We start from the raw sequence: 18,213 nt of genomic DNA on the forward strand, positions 1-18,213 counted from the left end.
CAAGGCAAGTTTGTTTATATTATAGCACCTTTCAACTCAAGGCCATTCAAAGTGCTTTACAAAAACAAAAGACATTAAGACCAATACGAAACATATTATAAAATGGCATTTAAAAACACGATAATAACAAAGGAACATGAATTAAAGTGTGAGATACACACATCTGAAATGTTTAGCTCTGACTCTCAATCATTGCTAACTTTTTAGCAGAAATAGTTTTATTTGACCTCACTTTCTTTGTACTTTCTTTTTGTACTTATCCTTTAGTTATTTCAAGTGTTTGATGCTAAACGAACCCCCCTTTGGAGAATTCTAATCTGACCCCATGGTAGGCCTACCTTTAAGTTTGAATAACTGACAACTTTAATTTTATTTATAGAACAATTTGGCAAATACATCAGGTTTTAGAACACGTAGAAGTATTTAAGTATGATTAGGACAATGTACTTAAAGTGTTAAGAGTAAAAGTAATCGCAAAAAGAAAACACTTATTTATTGATTGATGCATTAATGTATCCCCTCGAAACATTTGGTAAAATATATATTATTATTTACTACTAATGAGTAGCTTAGAAGCTGATTTCTATTTTGCATTCATAACCCATACATCAGCAAAGTAACTAAAGCTGTCAGATAAATTATGTAGTGAAGTAAAAAATATAAGTAGTATGAATAGGAGAAGAAAATTGAAGTTTGAAACCGGAAGTACCCCCCTCATTTCCTCTGTGATGATCGCTGCTGCCACGATTTCACCCCCTGTCAAAGTCGAAGGGAGTTCATGCAGAAGTTCAGGCAGAACAATAATGTAGTTATTGCTCAAATCAGAAGATTAACCCGAGTGTGAACAGCTGTTTCTTCATTCTGCTGCTCCACATGGCGGAAGTGAGCCAACCCATTGTTAGGTAAACAACTCTCTCTGCAGGTTACTTTCATTTCTGTCCTTTGATTTTCTCACATGCATCCAGTGCCTTTATATATGCAGTCTATGCTTACAACAAAGCAATACGCTTAGCAAGGAGAGACCATTTCTCTAAAATTATCACGGGAAATGGGAGAAATGCTAAGGTGTTATTTTCCACCATTGATCACATGCTAAACAAAGCCCCCTCCCCACCACAGTCTTCCAATGACAAGTGAAGAACTTGCAGTATTTTTTTTATCAGAACGAGTAGACGTTAATGGTGTAAACACAGATGATCCCATTAGACCAGCTGATGTTACCATGGGAAGTTGCACGTGCATCACACTGGGAGATCTCTGCAGGACTGTTACTGAGTGTAACTCCTCCACTTCATGCGTTGAACAGGTGTTGTGTCAAATGATGCACCCCCGTCGTGAAATGAACCCCTTGACACGGGAACGCGCATTTGAATGTATCGTCCGCTATTCTATGTTGTCTTTTTGATGGTTAGGTCGTCGAATCCTGGATTTTGCATTCATCCCTCACTTATTTTTCAGTTCATTTTTTATTTAATATATGTTTTTATTTAATTGTGACGTCCTGTCTGTATACTTGTGCTTGTACTTGTGCTTTACAATGTATTGTTTATTTTTACATCAAGTGCTTGAGGGTGGGATTAATAGAAGCATCTTTTTGGGGGGGGGTGCTTTTTACGGCAGGCCAGGGGGTGCATTTCACGACGGGGTACCTACAGCATTCTTTAAGACGGTTGTTGTGGAAAATCAACCCGCACAACAGGAAATAATGAAACAGAGAGGAATCAATAAAACACAGACATAGATTATATGATCCAGTATAAATAACCACATAAACACAAATATGCATATTTAGTTGTATGTTTATGAACTCCAGTAGAAATTAATTACAACATAGATGTTTTTATATTTATATTATATATTATAGAAAATAAGGTTTTTTTTCTTTCTGCTTGTTCCTCAGTGTTATCCCTGATGATGAAGGGAAAGAAAAGTTTAAGAAGAGTGGCGATGTTGCTTTCTACAGGTATTTTTGGCATTTCATATCTATTATACAGAGCCGGGGAAATAATTCAGATGCAATACAACAGTGTAAATGTAAATGGCCCATTTGATAATAATATAAGCTACATTAAACTGTTGGATTATAAGTATTAAAGGTCACCTATCATGCTATTTCTAGGCAACAGCATAGGTCTCAGATATATAAAAATATATAAAAAACATGTCTATGAAGTGTTTTGCTCAAAACACCAAACAGATCATTCTAGCCATGCCTCATATCCCTCTATTTCACTTCCTGTTTAAAAAGTGCTGATTTGGGTTATACTGCTTTAAAATGATAAAAAAGGAGGGGTCTGTGTTGGCGCAGCAGCCATTACCAGCAAAGGTCTAGATAGCCTTGGACTAATACTACGGAGGAATAAAAGACGCCACACACTTGCATTGTAGTTCACATGACACTGACTGAGTTCTCCGAGTGAGCCAGCAATGATCCCTTTATTAGAACCAGCTGTGTGATTGACAGATTGACAGATATGACGTCAGCATAAGAGCATTCAAGAGATGAATCGTTCACAACAGTTCAACACCCCCACTTGATCTTATTCTGACAACCTTTGACATACATTTACACTTTTTTTTATTTTAACCTTCAACACCAAAAATGAAATACACAAACTTTTCAATCATGCCCTTTGTTACAGGCTTGGTTAAAATATCAGCTACCATTTCTGTTGTTGGGCAGTATTCAATAATAATGTTTCCATCACTAACTGCAGATCGAACAAAATGATATTTGAACATGTTTACACCTTTGACGACACACAGGATTCTTTGATAGTGCAATTACCCCTTGGTTGTCCTCAAAGATTGTCACTGGTGCATAATCATTTCCACTGTCCATTCCTTTTAATAATTGCACAAGATAAAAACGTTCCTGTGTAGCAGCTGCCAATGCCATATATTCTGCTTCACATGTGGATAAAGCAACTTCTTAGATCTCCAGGAAATAACAGGTCCTGTCTGACTTAGACTAAAACAGCACCCAGTTGTGCTCCGTCTGTCATTTTGATCTGCTGCCCAATCAGCATCACAATATGCAACACGTTTTAGTTTTGAATCACTTCTCTTGTAACACAACTCCTGGTCGACAGTTCCCTTCAAGTATCTCAACACATGTTTTGCTGTTACCATATGCTGTTCTTTTGGTTCGGATAAGTGTTGAGACAACTTACTGACAATAAAACTTAGATCAGGTCTAGTACATGTCATCACATAAATCAAGCTGCCTACCACGTCACGATACCTCTTTTGATCAACAGATTCACCTTCATTGTCAAATTGTTGTTTATACTCGCATGGAGTCGATCTTGCCTTGCAGTCAGACATGGAGTCGATCTTGCCTTGCAGTCAGACATGTCAAACCTTTGCAATATTTTCATGATGTACCTTTTCTGGTTCATCTTTATTTCACCATCTGTCTGTGTGAATGAGCTCCCCATTGACATCAGGACGGCAGATAGCTTGCACATCTTCCGGCGCAAACTGAAAACTCATCTCTTTCGACTCCACTTCGAGCGATAGAACTATTAACGAAGCACTTATATACTAATAAAGGACTGGCTTATCTAAAGCCAGTTGAGTAGCACTTGAAATGTTTGGCTCTATGAAACCTGATGTACTTATATGATTCTGTTTTCTTCAAGGTTGTGTCTTCCTGGTCGAATGTACTTATTGTAAGTCGCTTTGGATAAAAGCGTCAGCTAAATGCAATGTAATCTAATGTAATGAAATCAATGCCTAGAAAGTTCTTAAGTTTGCCAAGATCTTTCATCTTAAATTTGGCTCCAAATGTCTTTTACATTTTGGATTGTTTGACTGTTGCTTCCTGCAATGATAAGATCATCAACCCAGATTATCAAAATAATCCTTTCACCTTTAGATGTTAGTTTACTGTAAACACAATGGTCAGCCGGATTTTGAATAAAACCATTTTCACTTAGATAATCATGGAGCATTTTATTCCAATTCCGTCCTGATTGTTTCAGACCATCCAGTGATTTGTTAAGTTTACAGACCAGTTTCTCCCCCTTCTCTGACTTCACCTCAAATCCTTCAGGTTGTTCCATAAACAACTCACAGTCTATAGGAGCATGTAAATATGCCGTTTTAACATCCATTTGATGCAATTCTAAATCATGTTGTACTGCGATTTGCATTAGACTACGTACAGATGTCATATTTGCAGTTGGAGAAAAGGTTTCCTTATAATCAATACCAGACACTTGACTATAGCCTTTTGCTACATACCTGGCTTTGCATGTTTTAACTGGGTTCTCTTTCACTGTGTAAACCCATCTGCCCCCCACTGCATGTTTACCTTCTGGCAGTGTGGTCAGGGTAAATGTGTCATTTTCCCTTAGTGAATCCATTTCCTCCTCCATAGCTTTAGCCCATCATTGAGCATTTGGTGATGTCATAGCCTCCTTCAATGTTTGGGGCACAAATAACTCTATAACAGTAATCAAGGGTTAGTTCTCCTTGGTCATCAGATTCGACTTTACACTCATAATCCTTCAAATATTGAGGAGGTTTTCTTTCCCTTTGTGGATAAGATGTACTCTGGAAATATTGAGGAGGTTTTCTTTCCCTTTGTGGGTAAGATGTCCTCTGGCTACTTTGGCCTTCACCTGTCTGAATGTTATCACAAATCTCAGTCTCATTTTCCTGTGACTCTTTTGGGATTACATTTGCCTTTTCAATTGTTGGTAGGTGGTTTCCAGCTCTCCTCATACTGAAATCTTCATCATCCGTTTCCTGCTCTGTTTGAGTCTGACTCTCAATGACACTCTTGGTGATGAATTTGACCAACCTATTTTTGAGTACTCTTCCTGTGTCAGGATGAAACACAAAGTAAGCAGGGCTGTTCTTATCACAGCCTACAAAAATACCCTTTTCAGATCTTGAATCCAACTTGTTCTTGTTTTGCTTGTAAGCATAGCATGGTGACCCAAATGTTCTCATTTTTGAAAGGTTAGGCTTCTTTCCTTTCAACATGTAGTATGGAGTCTGTCCTACACGTTTGTTGTAACACCTATTTCGAATGACAGCAGCAGTCATAACTGCATATGTCCACAACTCTTTTGGTAGGTTACTCTCAATTAGCATGCATCTTGCCATTTCAAACAATGTTCTCCAATTTCTCTCAGCTGTCCCATTGTGACGGGGTGAAGAAGGAGCTGAGGTCTCTGATGGCATTTCTACTTAGCAATGACTGAAATTGACCAGAAGTATACTCAGTACCATTATCAGATCTAATGCATTTGATTTTTCCATAAGGTGAAACGTCAGCAATGTACTTCTCAGTAGCCTTGACTGTGTCACTCTTAGATTTCAAAAAAAAAAAAAAAAAACGGCTCCTGAATAGTCATCAGTAAATGCTAATGTGTATCTGAACCCATCTTTAGCTGTAGGATCTATAGGTCCAGACACATCTGTGTGTACAAGCTGCAGTGCAGCCTTTGCCCTTTCATCTGGCTCTCTGCTCCTGCTCTGAGCAAATTTCCCTTTTGTGCACACTTCACATGTCAAATGAGATGTATCAGTTTTGCCTTTAATTGTCATACCCTCTGTGACTTTTTGCAATTTCAACACATCTTCGTAGTTACAGTGACCTAGAATTTCGTGCCATGTTTTGATATCATAACACCCATGACATTCATCAACATTTTCATCATTAACTGTGTTTAAATAAAACAATCTATCATACACCTTAATATCAAATGTCGTACCGTTCTCGTGAATGAGCTTGTTCTGTCCTTCTTTGAATACGACCGTGGTTCCATTGGTCGTCGCTGCTTTGACCGAGAAAATGTCTTGGGGAAAGGATGGGACGTACAGCGCCCCCGTCAGCATCGTCTCCACCTCTCGACCCGTATTGTCTTTCAGCCAAACTTTGGCTGCACCTCTCTTCAGCGCTATGCCAGAGGCCCTCACTGCATCAGCCAACTCCAGGACATGTTTTCGTGGCTCGAAACTCTCGTCAAAGTCTTTAAATTTGTTCATGTCAGTCATTATGTGCGATGTAGCACCGGTGTCGACCATAAGCCCTCTTTGATTCAGTCCATCGCCCGGGTCGCTGTCCACCTGTCGTTCGCGGGCCTTGAAGGCGAATGTGTGGTGGTGGTCGTGGTCCTCTTCGTCCATGGCCTGTTTTACGTTGTCTCGTCGTCCTCTCCGCCTGCAGTTTGCATCTCTGTGCGTGGAACTCCTGCAAAAACGGCACCACTGTCTCTGTTGTTCCCCGTGACCAGCAGCCTTGCACTCGCGGGCCCTGTGACCCTTCTGGCCGCAAGTATAACAGGTCAGCAGCTTCACATCAAAGTCTTTGCCTCTTACTTTCATCACGCTGTCATCAACTGAGCTCCCACTGAACTTCTCAGTGCTCTCGTAGCTCCTCAGCTTGGTCTTGAACTCGGCGAAGGTGATCTTCTCATCACTTTGTGTAGTGTGGATAGAAAACGGCTTAAATGACGCTGGCAGCCCCTTCAGAATCATAGCTATCAATAAACCGTCACTCAAAATCTCTTCTGCATTCCTCAGTGCTGTGATAGCAGTCTCTGCTCGTATAATATAGTCTGTGATGCTTTCATTAGCATATTTCTGGAGAGACGTAAGCTCTACAAGCTGATCACACGCGGTTTTCCTGTACCTGCGTAGTGATCCCTCAGAATCTTCAACGCCTTTCTCCCATCGTCCGCTGCATCTCTCATGACCAGAGACAAACTTGTATCGTCCAACAATTGAATAAGTTCAGCGTAGACTTCTTCATTTTTATCAGCGTCTTCTGCATCCTCTTCGCCTCCGCCACTGTCAGGCTCTTTCAATATGGTGCTTTTCAGCCCTTGTCGACGCAGGTGGCCAAGAAACTTTGTTTCCCACAACTCATAGTTTTTCTCATCTCCGTCAAAGCACAAACGATTCCATCGGTTTCCAAAATCCTTTCTGGGCCCATAACCTGTTGGCGCAGCAGCCATTACCAGCAAAGGTCTAGATAGCCTTGGACTAATACTACGGAGGAATAAAAGACGCCACACACTTGCATTGTAGTTCACATGACACTGACTGAGTTCTCCGAGTGAGCCAGCAATGATCCCTTTATTAGAACCAGCTGTGTGATTGACAGATTGACAGATATGACGTCAGCATAAGAGCATTCAAGAGATGAATCGTGAGCTCATGCGGGACCCGGCAGCTACTGTCTAAACTAAATGCTGCCGTGATGAAACGCCATATCATGGATTATCAAGGATTCTCTCTGAAACAGTTTGGAGCTCAAAGGCTTTCTCTCTTGCCGGTTTTACCACAAGGTGAGTTCCTTTTTACTTCCTGCTTCTTCACACACATGCTCTCCAGTACAGGTTAGCTCTGAGTGTTAGCGATGCTAATGTAAACACCGACCATATTACGTTTCTGATTGGGCCGTGGGTCCACATTTCAGATATTACGTCATATGGGACACAAATCTGGATCAGCTCCGTTGTTCCCCGTTTTTAGAGATTTGGGTACGGAGGAAAAGAGAGAGGGTTTTATTTTCTGACGCTGCGTGAGTTCCCCGACACACCGGGGACACATGTTGATGTAGAAAAGACAAAAAAGTGCATTTTGCATGATAGGTCCCCTTTAAAACAATATTGTTGCAGTTGCTAAAGGTGCTCATTTGAATTACCTACACATCTGTGATTTAGCTCATGCATTTCCACCCTGGGGTTAAAATATACTTTGTTAATTTCCACTTCTGCCATTTTATATAAGTTGTATTTGCAAATGACTTTAATCGCCAACAGTTAAGTGTATTCTGCAGAACTTCGAGCCTCCTCCCCTGTTTGGCAGTTTTAGTGTCACATTTTGGATGCATTGTGATTTAATTTCTTGTTTTCACTTTCTAGGCGCCAGATGGAGGGCCCCAACTTGCAGCATCGAGCTCTGTTGGACACCTTGGTGCTGACGGAGAGGGGGGCTCGCTTCGAACTGTTGGAACCGGACACACAGGTCTGAACACAACCATGATGATACTTCTCTTTATCTATCGATACTATTTGAAAATTGTCATATTAGAAAAATAAATAACAAGTAACAGGTCTTTTTATGCTGTGTTAGTGCACATCAGAGGTTCTAAATGTGATGCTAATCATAGCTTGTTATAACAACTAAACTGCCCTTTTAAATTCTGAATAAAATACTTTTTCACAGACCAAACTGCTTCTTTCTGTGTCACCGTGCAAAAATGACACTGTGAGGATACTAATCGATGAGATGGAGCCCATTAAAGCTCGCTACAGAGTTCCAGATGTGATTACAGGGGAGCTGCAGTGTGAACAGTAAGATCTGAGTCACGCCTCCATTATCATATCCAGCTACACATGCAATATTATCAAAAAGTCCTCTCCACTTCTTCTTCGCCATTAAAGGGGCCCTATTACGTTTTTGGGGTTTGCTATTGGAATCCTTTGTTCTTTAAAGTAGAGACACTACATACTGATATACACCTGAACATCAGCAGGAGAGGACTCTTTAAAGTAGAGACACTACATACTGATATACACCTGAACATCAGCAGGAGAGGACTCTTTAAAGTAGAGACACTACATACTGATATACACCTGAACATCAGCAGGAGAGGACTCTTTAAAGTAGAGACACTACATACTGATATACACCTGAACATCAGCAGGAGAGGACTCTTTAAAGTAGAGACACTACATACTGATACACACCTGAACATTAGCAGGAGAGGACTCTTTAAAGTAGAGACACTACATACTGATATACACCTGAACAACAGCAGGAGAGGACTCTTTAAAGTAGAGACACTACATACTGATATACACCTGAACATCAGCAGGAGAGGACTCTTTAAAGTAGAGACACTACATACTGATATACACCTGAACATCAGCAGGAGAGGACTCTTTAAAGTAGAGACACTGCATACTGATATACACCTGAACATCAGCAGGAGAGGACTCTTTAAAGTAGAGACACTACATACTGATATACACCTGAACATCAGCAGGAGAGGACTCTTTAAAGTAGAGACACTACATACTGATACACACCTGAACATTAGCAGGAGAGGACTCTTTAAAGTAGAGACACTACATACTGATATACACCTGAACAACAGCAGGAGAGGACTCTTTAAAGTAGAGACACTACATACTGATATACACCTGAACATCAGCAGGAGAGGACTCTTTAAAGTAGAGACACTACATACTGATATACACCTGAACATCAGCAGGAGAGGACTCTTTAAAGTAGAGACACTGCATACTGATATACACCTGAACATCAGCAGGAGAGGACTCTTTAAAGTAGAGACACTACATACTGATATACACCTGAACATCAGCAGGAGAGGACTCTTTAAAGTAGAGACACTACATACTGATATACACCTGAACATCAGCAGGAGAGGACTCTTTAAAGTAGAGACACTATACACTGATATACACCTGAACATCAGCAGGAGAGGACTCTTTAAAGTAGAGACACTACATACTGATATACACCTGAACATCATCAGGAGAGGACTCTTTAAAGTAGAGACACTACATACTGATATACACCTGAACATCAGCAGGAGAGGACTCTTTAAAGTAGAGACACTACATACTGATATACACCTGAACATCAGCAGGAGAGGACTCTTTAAAGTAGAGACACTACATACTTTAAATGTCAAAATAATACTGCACAGTATATTCAAACACAACCATATAACATGCCAACAATAAATGGCTCCGACAGGACAGTTTCCATCTCCACATGGCTGCAGTATTCTTTGTTTCTCCCTTCCTCTTGCAGGTTGAGAGTGGAGAGGCGGTCGAAGCTGTGTGTCTCTCTCTCCTGGTCTTCAGGGCGTCACCAGATCTGCGTTTGGCATTTCCCTTTCCGTCTGGAGATCCTGTGTGAGGACAAAGTGATGGTTACGTTCAACTCCAGGAGCAAACTGTGGTTCGAGACGCTGCAGGATCCAACAAGGAGAGGGTGTGAGGGAAGGTAGTGTACTGGAAACTGGAAGATATACCCAAACGTACTTATCGCTGCATTATTTTATCCATACATTTCTTTATAAATGTCTTCTTTATCAGGCAAATGGGACAAATGTAAGCACATTTAAAGGTGAATTAAATTAGATTTGTGTCTTTTTCCTCAGAGCCTCTTCTCATGGCAGTGAGGTAATACCATACACAGTTTAAATCACATGTCAAACTCAAGGCCCGGGGGCCAAATCAGGGCCTTGGTGGATTTAATTTAGACCCGCAGGATCATTCTTAATTGCTATTAGATCTGGCCCGCCGGTATATTGCACGCACACCTTCACTCCATCCTGAGGGTCTCCTCAGCTCAGAGCCTGAGCCCAAACATTGATGACCTTGCACCCAAGATGAGATGCCAAGTATCTGAGCTAGCATCACAGAGCAGCACACTGAGTTTAATGGATGCTTCCTTCTGCACTTTCTCTCTCACGACAACAGGGCATGTTTGGTTTGTTCTTTGAGGGGAATAGTTTTGTTGAAGCTGTTGTTGGCCTGTGGGAAAATGTACTCATAAGAAATGACTCTGGAAAAGCTGCAGATAGAGCCATAAGAAATGAATGCAACTGATTATTTAATGTTTAATGTTGTTTTTATAGGCAATCATTTAAGCTTTGTTAGTTCCAGGTTTAATATGTGCAATGAGTTCATTTCAATAACTTCTGCAATAAACATTGAACCAGTCCGGCCCTCCACTAGTACCCATTTTTTTATTTTGGCCCACTGTGTATTTGAGTTTGACACATGTGATTTAAACTATAGTGTAATATAACTTCTACTTCAAGCCTTTAACGGTCTTTAAATGCATTTATTTATCTGCTTTCTTCCTCTGACAGTCACAAGAGGACACATTATGGAAGGAGACGTTCAGACAGTTCGTGGATGTCAAAGCTAATGGTTTGTTTCTGTTATTTAATTGCTATTTTATAAGATAGACTTGTCAGATATTCAACATTAAAGGTGTCATTATTTTATTGTCACTCAGGATATAAATAGAATTGTGTGAAAGGATTATGCTGGGAGGCTCCAGTAAAGACAAACAATAATTACAATGTTTAAAAAGACGTACTAAATTTGCTTTAAACAATGTACAAATACATAAAACATGGCAAGAAATTATAAATAAATAAACAATAGCATATTCCCTTAATGCATTAAACTGTAGAGGAATATTGTTTTATTTCTCCGATATATGTTTCTGTTCAAATAAATCGTTTTTAAACAGATTGGATTCAATTCAACCCTATTGTCATTTAGGCATTAAATACATATTGAAACTATAGTAACCACATTTATGTAACATCTTTCTTAACAAATGTATAGACATCATTTCATACAAAAACAGCAATTCAGGGTAAACACACCAGAGGCTGAAAACAGCACTTTTCTAACAGTTTTGCTTAAAAATGTGGTTTATGATTAATTCAATAATGATACAAATAGCCGTTTGATGTATTGTTAGAGCTCCACAACACATATTAAATCTACTTTAGAAAGCTGACGCATAAAAAACCCTGATTTCTGATGTTTGTTGTAAGTTGTGTGTTTTCTACTTTAAAATACATTTTCAGATACATTTTTGAGCATTGAACATTATCGATATTAGTTTTTCTCGACTGCTGCAAAACCCCTTGACCATCTGGAGGGGCATGAATCAGATGAAAGTGCTTCTGTTCCTCTGCAGGTCCGAGCAGCGTTGGTTCTGACCTCTCTCTGCACGGCTTCTCTCACGTGTTCGGGCTGCCGGAGCACGCCGACGGCCTCCAGCTCAGAGACACCAGGTGAGTATAAAGAAAAAGATCTGTGATTATGGTGCAACTGTGTTGGGGAAATATGTTCCTCGGCCCATTCTTTATATATAATTCATGTTTTATTTATTTAAACTGGGATTTAAAAAAAAAAATTCTTGTTTTTTTAGGTTTTTTTATTGGGTGTCATTTTAGAATGAATAAAAATAAAAAAGATCATTCAATTAAACACTTAAAAAAAAAAATATAGACATAAGAATCTGCAATAAAAAAATAAAATAAAATAAATATATCTGTACAAACAAAGGAAGTAAAGTAACATATTTATATAAGCTTAAAAAGATAAGAATTTGGATAAAAATATGAAATAAAAAAACATTAATATAAACAAAGGAGGTGCAAGTAAAATGGACGATAAGAAATGTAATAAAAATATATATATAAACATACGAAGTTAAAGGTGGGGTAGGTAATTCACTTCAGAAACACTTGTTATATTCCATGGAATGCTCTTAACATCCCGATAGCAATGAATACATTAAATGCTTTGACAATAAATACATTAAAAAATGTCATCTGTGGAAGCCGTGGTGCTGTGAAAAGCACGACCAATCATCTGAGCCGGCTAAAGTAACTGGATGGCCTACCTGCCTGTCAGCCTTCCATCTGTGCACAAACTTATCTCGTGCCCTCATTGGTCATGTGCGCGTTCGTGTGTGTTGGAGGAGGGGCTCTGTCAGGAAGTCTGGAGGAAAGGGCAGATTTTGTTCGGCTGCGTACTTTCAAATTCTATCGCACTCGAGCTGGTTTCTCCATTCTTACCTACCCTACCTTTAAGCTAAGAATGTACCTGTTTATCAGTTTGCACTGCCCTCACTGAGCACAGGCCTGTGACCTTGAGCTCCAAATAAACTATCAGTGTTAGAAAAATATCCCTCGTCAGCGGCTTGAGCTTCAATCTCAGGATCCATGTATTTGTGATCCTCTCCAGAATGGAAGTAGTCATCACATACAGAGCATCAACTAGTTCCTGAACAGTGTCCTTCACATGCTGATATCCAAGAGAGGGAGTTACACAGTCACAAGATGGAGGAATAGAAAGCAGTCTTCAATGTTTACTTCAGATTAGCTCCACGTCAGAAATGAGCATGCTTGATGTCTATCTCCATAGAGGCTGAATCATCATGTTAATCACATAGCTATCATATGCCTCAAACAGTCCTGATGCTCTTCTAGGTAATCACACATCCTGTCATGTTCACAGCTACAGTTGGGATACCTTTGTTATCATGTTACTCTCATATTAGAAGAGCACATTCAGTATTTTCCCAACAATCAGTGTTTGCCATCAAAGTTCCTGCTCTCCTCGTGTCTCTCTGAGTCTCCATTGCTTCAGAAGTTTCCCTCCACATGTTAGGTCATAATGTCTTGTTTTTGTCCCCAGAGATGGAGATGCTTACCGGCTGTTTAACTTGGACGTGTTTGCGTACGACCTGCAGTCCCGCCTCGGCCTCTACGGCTCCGTGCCGCTGGTCCTGGCCCACAAACAGGACAGGACCCTGGGCGTGTTCTGGCTCAACGCATCCGACACCTTTGTGAACGTCCATTACAGCTCATCTGACCACCAGGTAGGTCTTGTTCCATTGAAAATCTTATATAGTGTCTCCCCGTATGATTGTCAAAGTTTCGTTTTCCAGGAGCTGCTTACTTATTCCCAAAAGTTAGAGGGATAAGTAAAACATGATAGTTTTGAACTTAGTTTTGAAACGCCTCCATTGGACTCCGTTGTTCACCTCCGGAACATAGTGACGTCACCATGTAACACTTGCACTCCTATTGGCTAGCACTCCAACACATTGTACGTGATAGTCTAAGGGGCGGGACATCTCTAAAAGGTTGACCAATCACAACAAAGCCGGCCAGCTAACCAATCAGAGCAGACTGGGCTCTGGTTTCAGACAGAGGGTGAAAAGAGGTGCTGCACCACAGGCAGTATGAGAAAAATAAAGAGCTTTTTGAACATTAAAGCACGGAGACATGTAGAGACACTACATACTGATATACACCTGAACATCAGCAGGAGAGGACTCTTTAAAGTAGAGACACTACATACTGATATACACCTGAACATCAGCAGGAGAGGACTCTTTAAAGAAGAGACACTACATACTGATATACACCTGATCATCAGCAGGAGAGGACTCTTTAAAGTAGAGACACTACATACTGATATACACCTGAACATCAGCAGGAGAGGACTCTTTAAAGTAGAGATACTATGATATACACCTGAACATCAGCAGGAGAGGACTCTTTAAAGTAGAGACACTACATACTGATATACACCTGAACATCAGCAGGAGAGGACTCTTTAAAGTAGAGACATTACATACTGATATATACCTCAACATCAGCAGGAGAGGACTCTTTAAAGTAGACACACTACATACTGATATACACCTGAACATCAGCAGGAGAGGACTCTTTAAAGTAGAGACACTACATACTGATATACACCTGAACATCAGCAGGAGAGGACTCTTTAAAGTAGAGACACTACATACTGATATACACCTGAACATCAGCAGGAGAGGACTCTTTAAAGTAGAGACACTACATACTGATATACACCTGAACATCAGCAGGAGAGGACTCTTTAAAGAAGAGACACTACATACTGATATACACCTGAACATCAGCAGGAGAGGACTCTTTAAAGTAGAGACACTACATACTGATATACACCTGAAAATCAGCAGGAGAGGACTCTTTAAAGAAGAGACACTACATACTGATATACACCTGATCATCAGCAGGAGAGGACTCTTTAAAGTAGAGACACTACATACTGATATACACCTGAACATCAGCAGGAGAGGACTCTTTAAAGTAGAGACACTACATACTGATATACACCTGAACATCAGCAGGAGAGGACTCTTTAAAGTAGAGACACTACATACTGATATACACCTGAACATCAGCAGGAGAGGACTCTTTAAAGTAGAGACACTACATACTGATATACACCTGAACATCAGCAGGAGAGGACTCTTTAAAGTAGAGACACTACATGCTGATATACACCTGAACATCAGCAGGAGAGGACTCTTTAAAGTAGAGACACTACATACTGATATACACCTGAACATCGCAGGAGAGGACTCTTTAAAGTAGAGACACTACATGCTGATATACACCTGAACATCAGCAGGAGAGGACTCTTTAAAGTAGAGACACTACATACTGATATACACCTGAACCTCGGCAGGAGAGGACTCTTTAAAGTAGAGACACTACATACTGATATACACCTGAACATCAGCAGGAGAGGACTCTTTAAAGTAGAGACACTACATGCTGATATACACCTGAACATCAGCAGGACAGGACTCTTTAAAGTAGAGACACTACATACTGATATACACCTGAACATCAGCAGGAGAGGACTCTTTAAAGTAGAGACACTACATACTGATATACACCTGAACATCAGCAGGAGAGGACTCTTTAAAGTAGAGACACTACATGCTGATATACACCTGAACATCAGCAGGAGAGGACTCTTTAAAGTAGAGACACTACATGCTGATATACACCTGAACATCAGCAGGAGAGGACTCTTTAAAGTAGAGACACTACATACTGATATACACCTGAACATCGCAGGAGAGGACTCTTTAAAGTAGAGACACTACATGCTGATATACACCTGAACATCAGCAGGAGAGGACTCTTTAAAGTAGAGACACTACATACTGATATACACCTGAACCTCGGCAGGAGAGGACTCTTTAAAGTAGAGACACTACATACTGATATACACCTGAACATCAGCAGGAGAGGACTCTTTAAAGTAGAGACACTACATGCTGATATACACCTGAACATCAGCAGGACAGGACTCTTTAAAGTAGAGACACTACATACTGATATACACCTGAACATCAGCAGGAGAGGACTCTTTAAAGTTGAGACACTACATATACACCTGAACATCAGCAGGAGAGGACTCTTTTAAGTAGAGACACACTACATGCTGATATACACCTGAACATCAGCAAGAGAGGACTCTTTAAAGTAGAGACACTACATACTGATATACACCTGAACATCAGCAGGAGAGGACTCTTTAAAGTAGAGACACTACATGCTGATATACACCGGAACATCAGCAGGAGAGGACTCTTTAAAGTAGAGACACTACATACTGATATATACCTGAACATCAGCAGGAGAGGACTCTTTAAAGTAGAGACACTACATACTGATATACACCTGAACATCAGCAGGAGAGGACTCTTTAAAATAGAGACACTACATACTGATATACACCTGAACATCAGCAGGAGAGGACTCTTTAAAGTAGAGATACTATGATATACACCTGAACATCAGCAGGAGAGGACTCTTTAAAGTAGAGACACTACATACTGATATACACCTGAACATCACCATGAGAGGACTCTTTAAAGTAGAGACATTACATACTGATATATACCTCAACATCAGCAGGAGAGGACTCTTTAAAGTAGAGACACTACATACTGATATACACCTGAACATCAGCAGGAGAGGACTCTTTAAAGTAGAGACACTACATACTGATATACACCTGAACATCAGCAGGAGAGGACTCTTTAAAGTAGAGACACTATGATATACACCTGAACATCAGCAGGAGAGGACTCTTTGAAGTAGAGACACTACATACTGATATACACCTGAACATCAGCAGGAGAGGACTCTTTAAAGAAGATACACTACATACTGATATACACCTGAACATCAGCAGGAGAGGACTCTTTAAAGTAGAGACACTACATACTGATATACACCGGAACATCAGCAGGAGAGGACTCTTTAAAGTAGAGACACTACTTACTGATATACACCTGAACATCAGCAGGAGAGGACTCTTTAAAGTAGAGACACTACATACTGATATACACCTGAACATCAGCAGGAGAGGACTCTTTAAAGTAGAGACACTACATACTGATATACACCTGAACATCAGCAGGAGAGGACTCTTTAAAGTAGAGACACTACTTACTGATATACACCTGAACATCAGCAGGAGAGGACTCTTTAAAGTAGAGACACTACATACTGATATACACCTGAACATCAGCAGGAGAGGACTCTTTAAAGTAGAGACACTACATACAGATATACACCTGAACATCAGCAGGAGAGGACTCTTTAAAGTAGAGACATTACATACTGATATACACCTGAACATCAGCAGGAGAGGACTCTTTAAAGTAGAGACACTACATGCTGATATACACCTGAACATCAGCAGGAGAGGACTCTTTAAAGTAGAGACACTACATGCTGATATACACCTGAACATCAGTAGGAGAGGACTCTTTAAAGTAGAGACACTATGATATACACCTGAACATCAGCAGGAGAGGACTCTTTAAAGTAGAGACACTACATACTGATATACACCTGAACATCAGCAGGAGAGGACTCTTTAAAGTAGAGACATTACATACTGATATATACCTGAACATCAGCAGGAGAGGACTCTTTAAAGTAGAGACACTACATACTGATATAGACCTGAACATCAGCAGGAGAGGACTCTTTAAAGAAGAGACACTATGCTATACACCTGAACATCAGCAGGAGAGGACTCTTTAAAGTAGAGACACTACATGTTGATATACACCTGCACATCAGCAGGAGAGGACTCTTTAAAGTAGAGACACTACATACTGATATACACCTGAACATCAGCAGGAGAGGACTCTTTAAAGTAGAGACACTACATACTGATATACACCTGAACATCAGCAGGAGAGGACTCTTTAAAATAGAGACACTACATACTGATATACACCTGAACATCAGCAGGAGAGGACTCTTTAAAGTAGAGACACTACACACTGATATACACCTGAACATCAGCAGGAGAGGACTCTTTAAAGTAGAGAGTTTTAGAAAACATTCAGAAATGTTCCGTACATCCATCACCACATGATAACCCCCTCCCCTCCACTAGGCCGGTGAGATCCCCTCGCTGAGGAGGAGGCGCAGGGATTCTCAGACGGACGTCCACTGGCTGTCAGAGAGCGGCCTGATCGACTGCCTGGTTTCTGCTGGGGCCCGGTCCACAGCAGGTCTTCAACAGTACGCCCAGCTCACAGGTGTGTGTGTGTGTGTGTGTGTGTGTGTGTGTTGTGTGTGTGTGTGTGTTGTGGTGTGGTGTGTGTTGTGTGTTGTGTGTGTGTGTGGTGTGTGTGTGTGTTGTGTGTGTGTGTGTGTGTGTGTGTGTGTGTGTGTGTGTGTGTGTGTGTGGTGTGTGTGTGTGTGGTGTGTGTTTGTGTGTGTGTGTGTGTGTGTGTGTGTGGTGTGTGTGTGTGTGTGTGTGTGTGTGTGTGTGTGTGTGTGTGGGTGTTGTGTGTTGTGTG

At 40.6% G+C, this 18,213-nt stretch overlaps 1 protein-coding gene across 1 annotated transcript; it reads left to right on the forward strand.

Moving 5' to 3' along the window:
• Nucleotides 1–735: 735 nt before the first annotated feature.
• Nucleotides 736–17,949, forward strand: LOC117551930 (neutral alpha-glucosidase C-like; the record flags this gene model as incomplete). Its single annotated transcript, XM_034225011.1, has 10 exons — nucleotides 736–902; nucleotides 1,901–1,963; nucleotides 7,887–7,989; nucleotides 8,191–8,318; nucleotides 9,808–10,002; nucleotides 10,160–10,181; nucleotides 10,877–10,937; nucleotides 11,725–11,821; nucleotides 13,233–13,416; nucleotides 17,805–17,949. Coding segments are annotated over exons 1-10 (1,027 nt in total), but the record flags the coding sequence as incomplete, so codon positions are not given.
• Nucleotides 17,950–18,213: the final 264 nt, after the last annotated feature.

Source organism: Gymnodraco acuticeps, unplaced genomic scaffold, assembly GCF_902827175.1.
Source record: "Gymnodraco acuticeps unplaced genomic scaffold, fGymAcu1.1, whole genome shotgun sequence".
NCBI lineage: Eukaryota > Metazoa > Chordata > Actinopteri > Perciformes > Bathydraconidae > Gymnodraco > Gymnodraco acuticeps.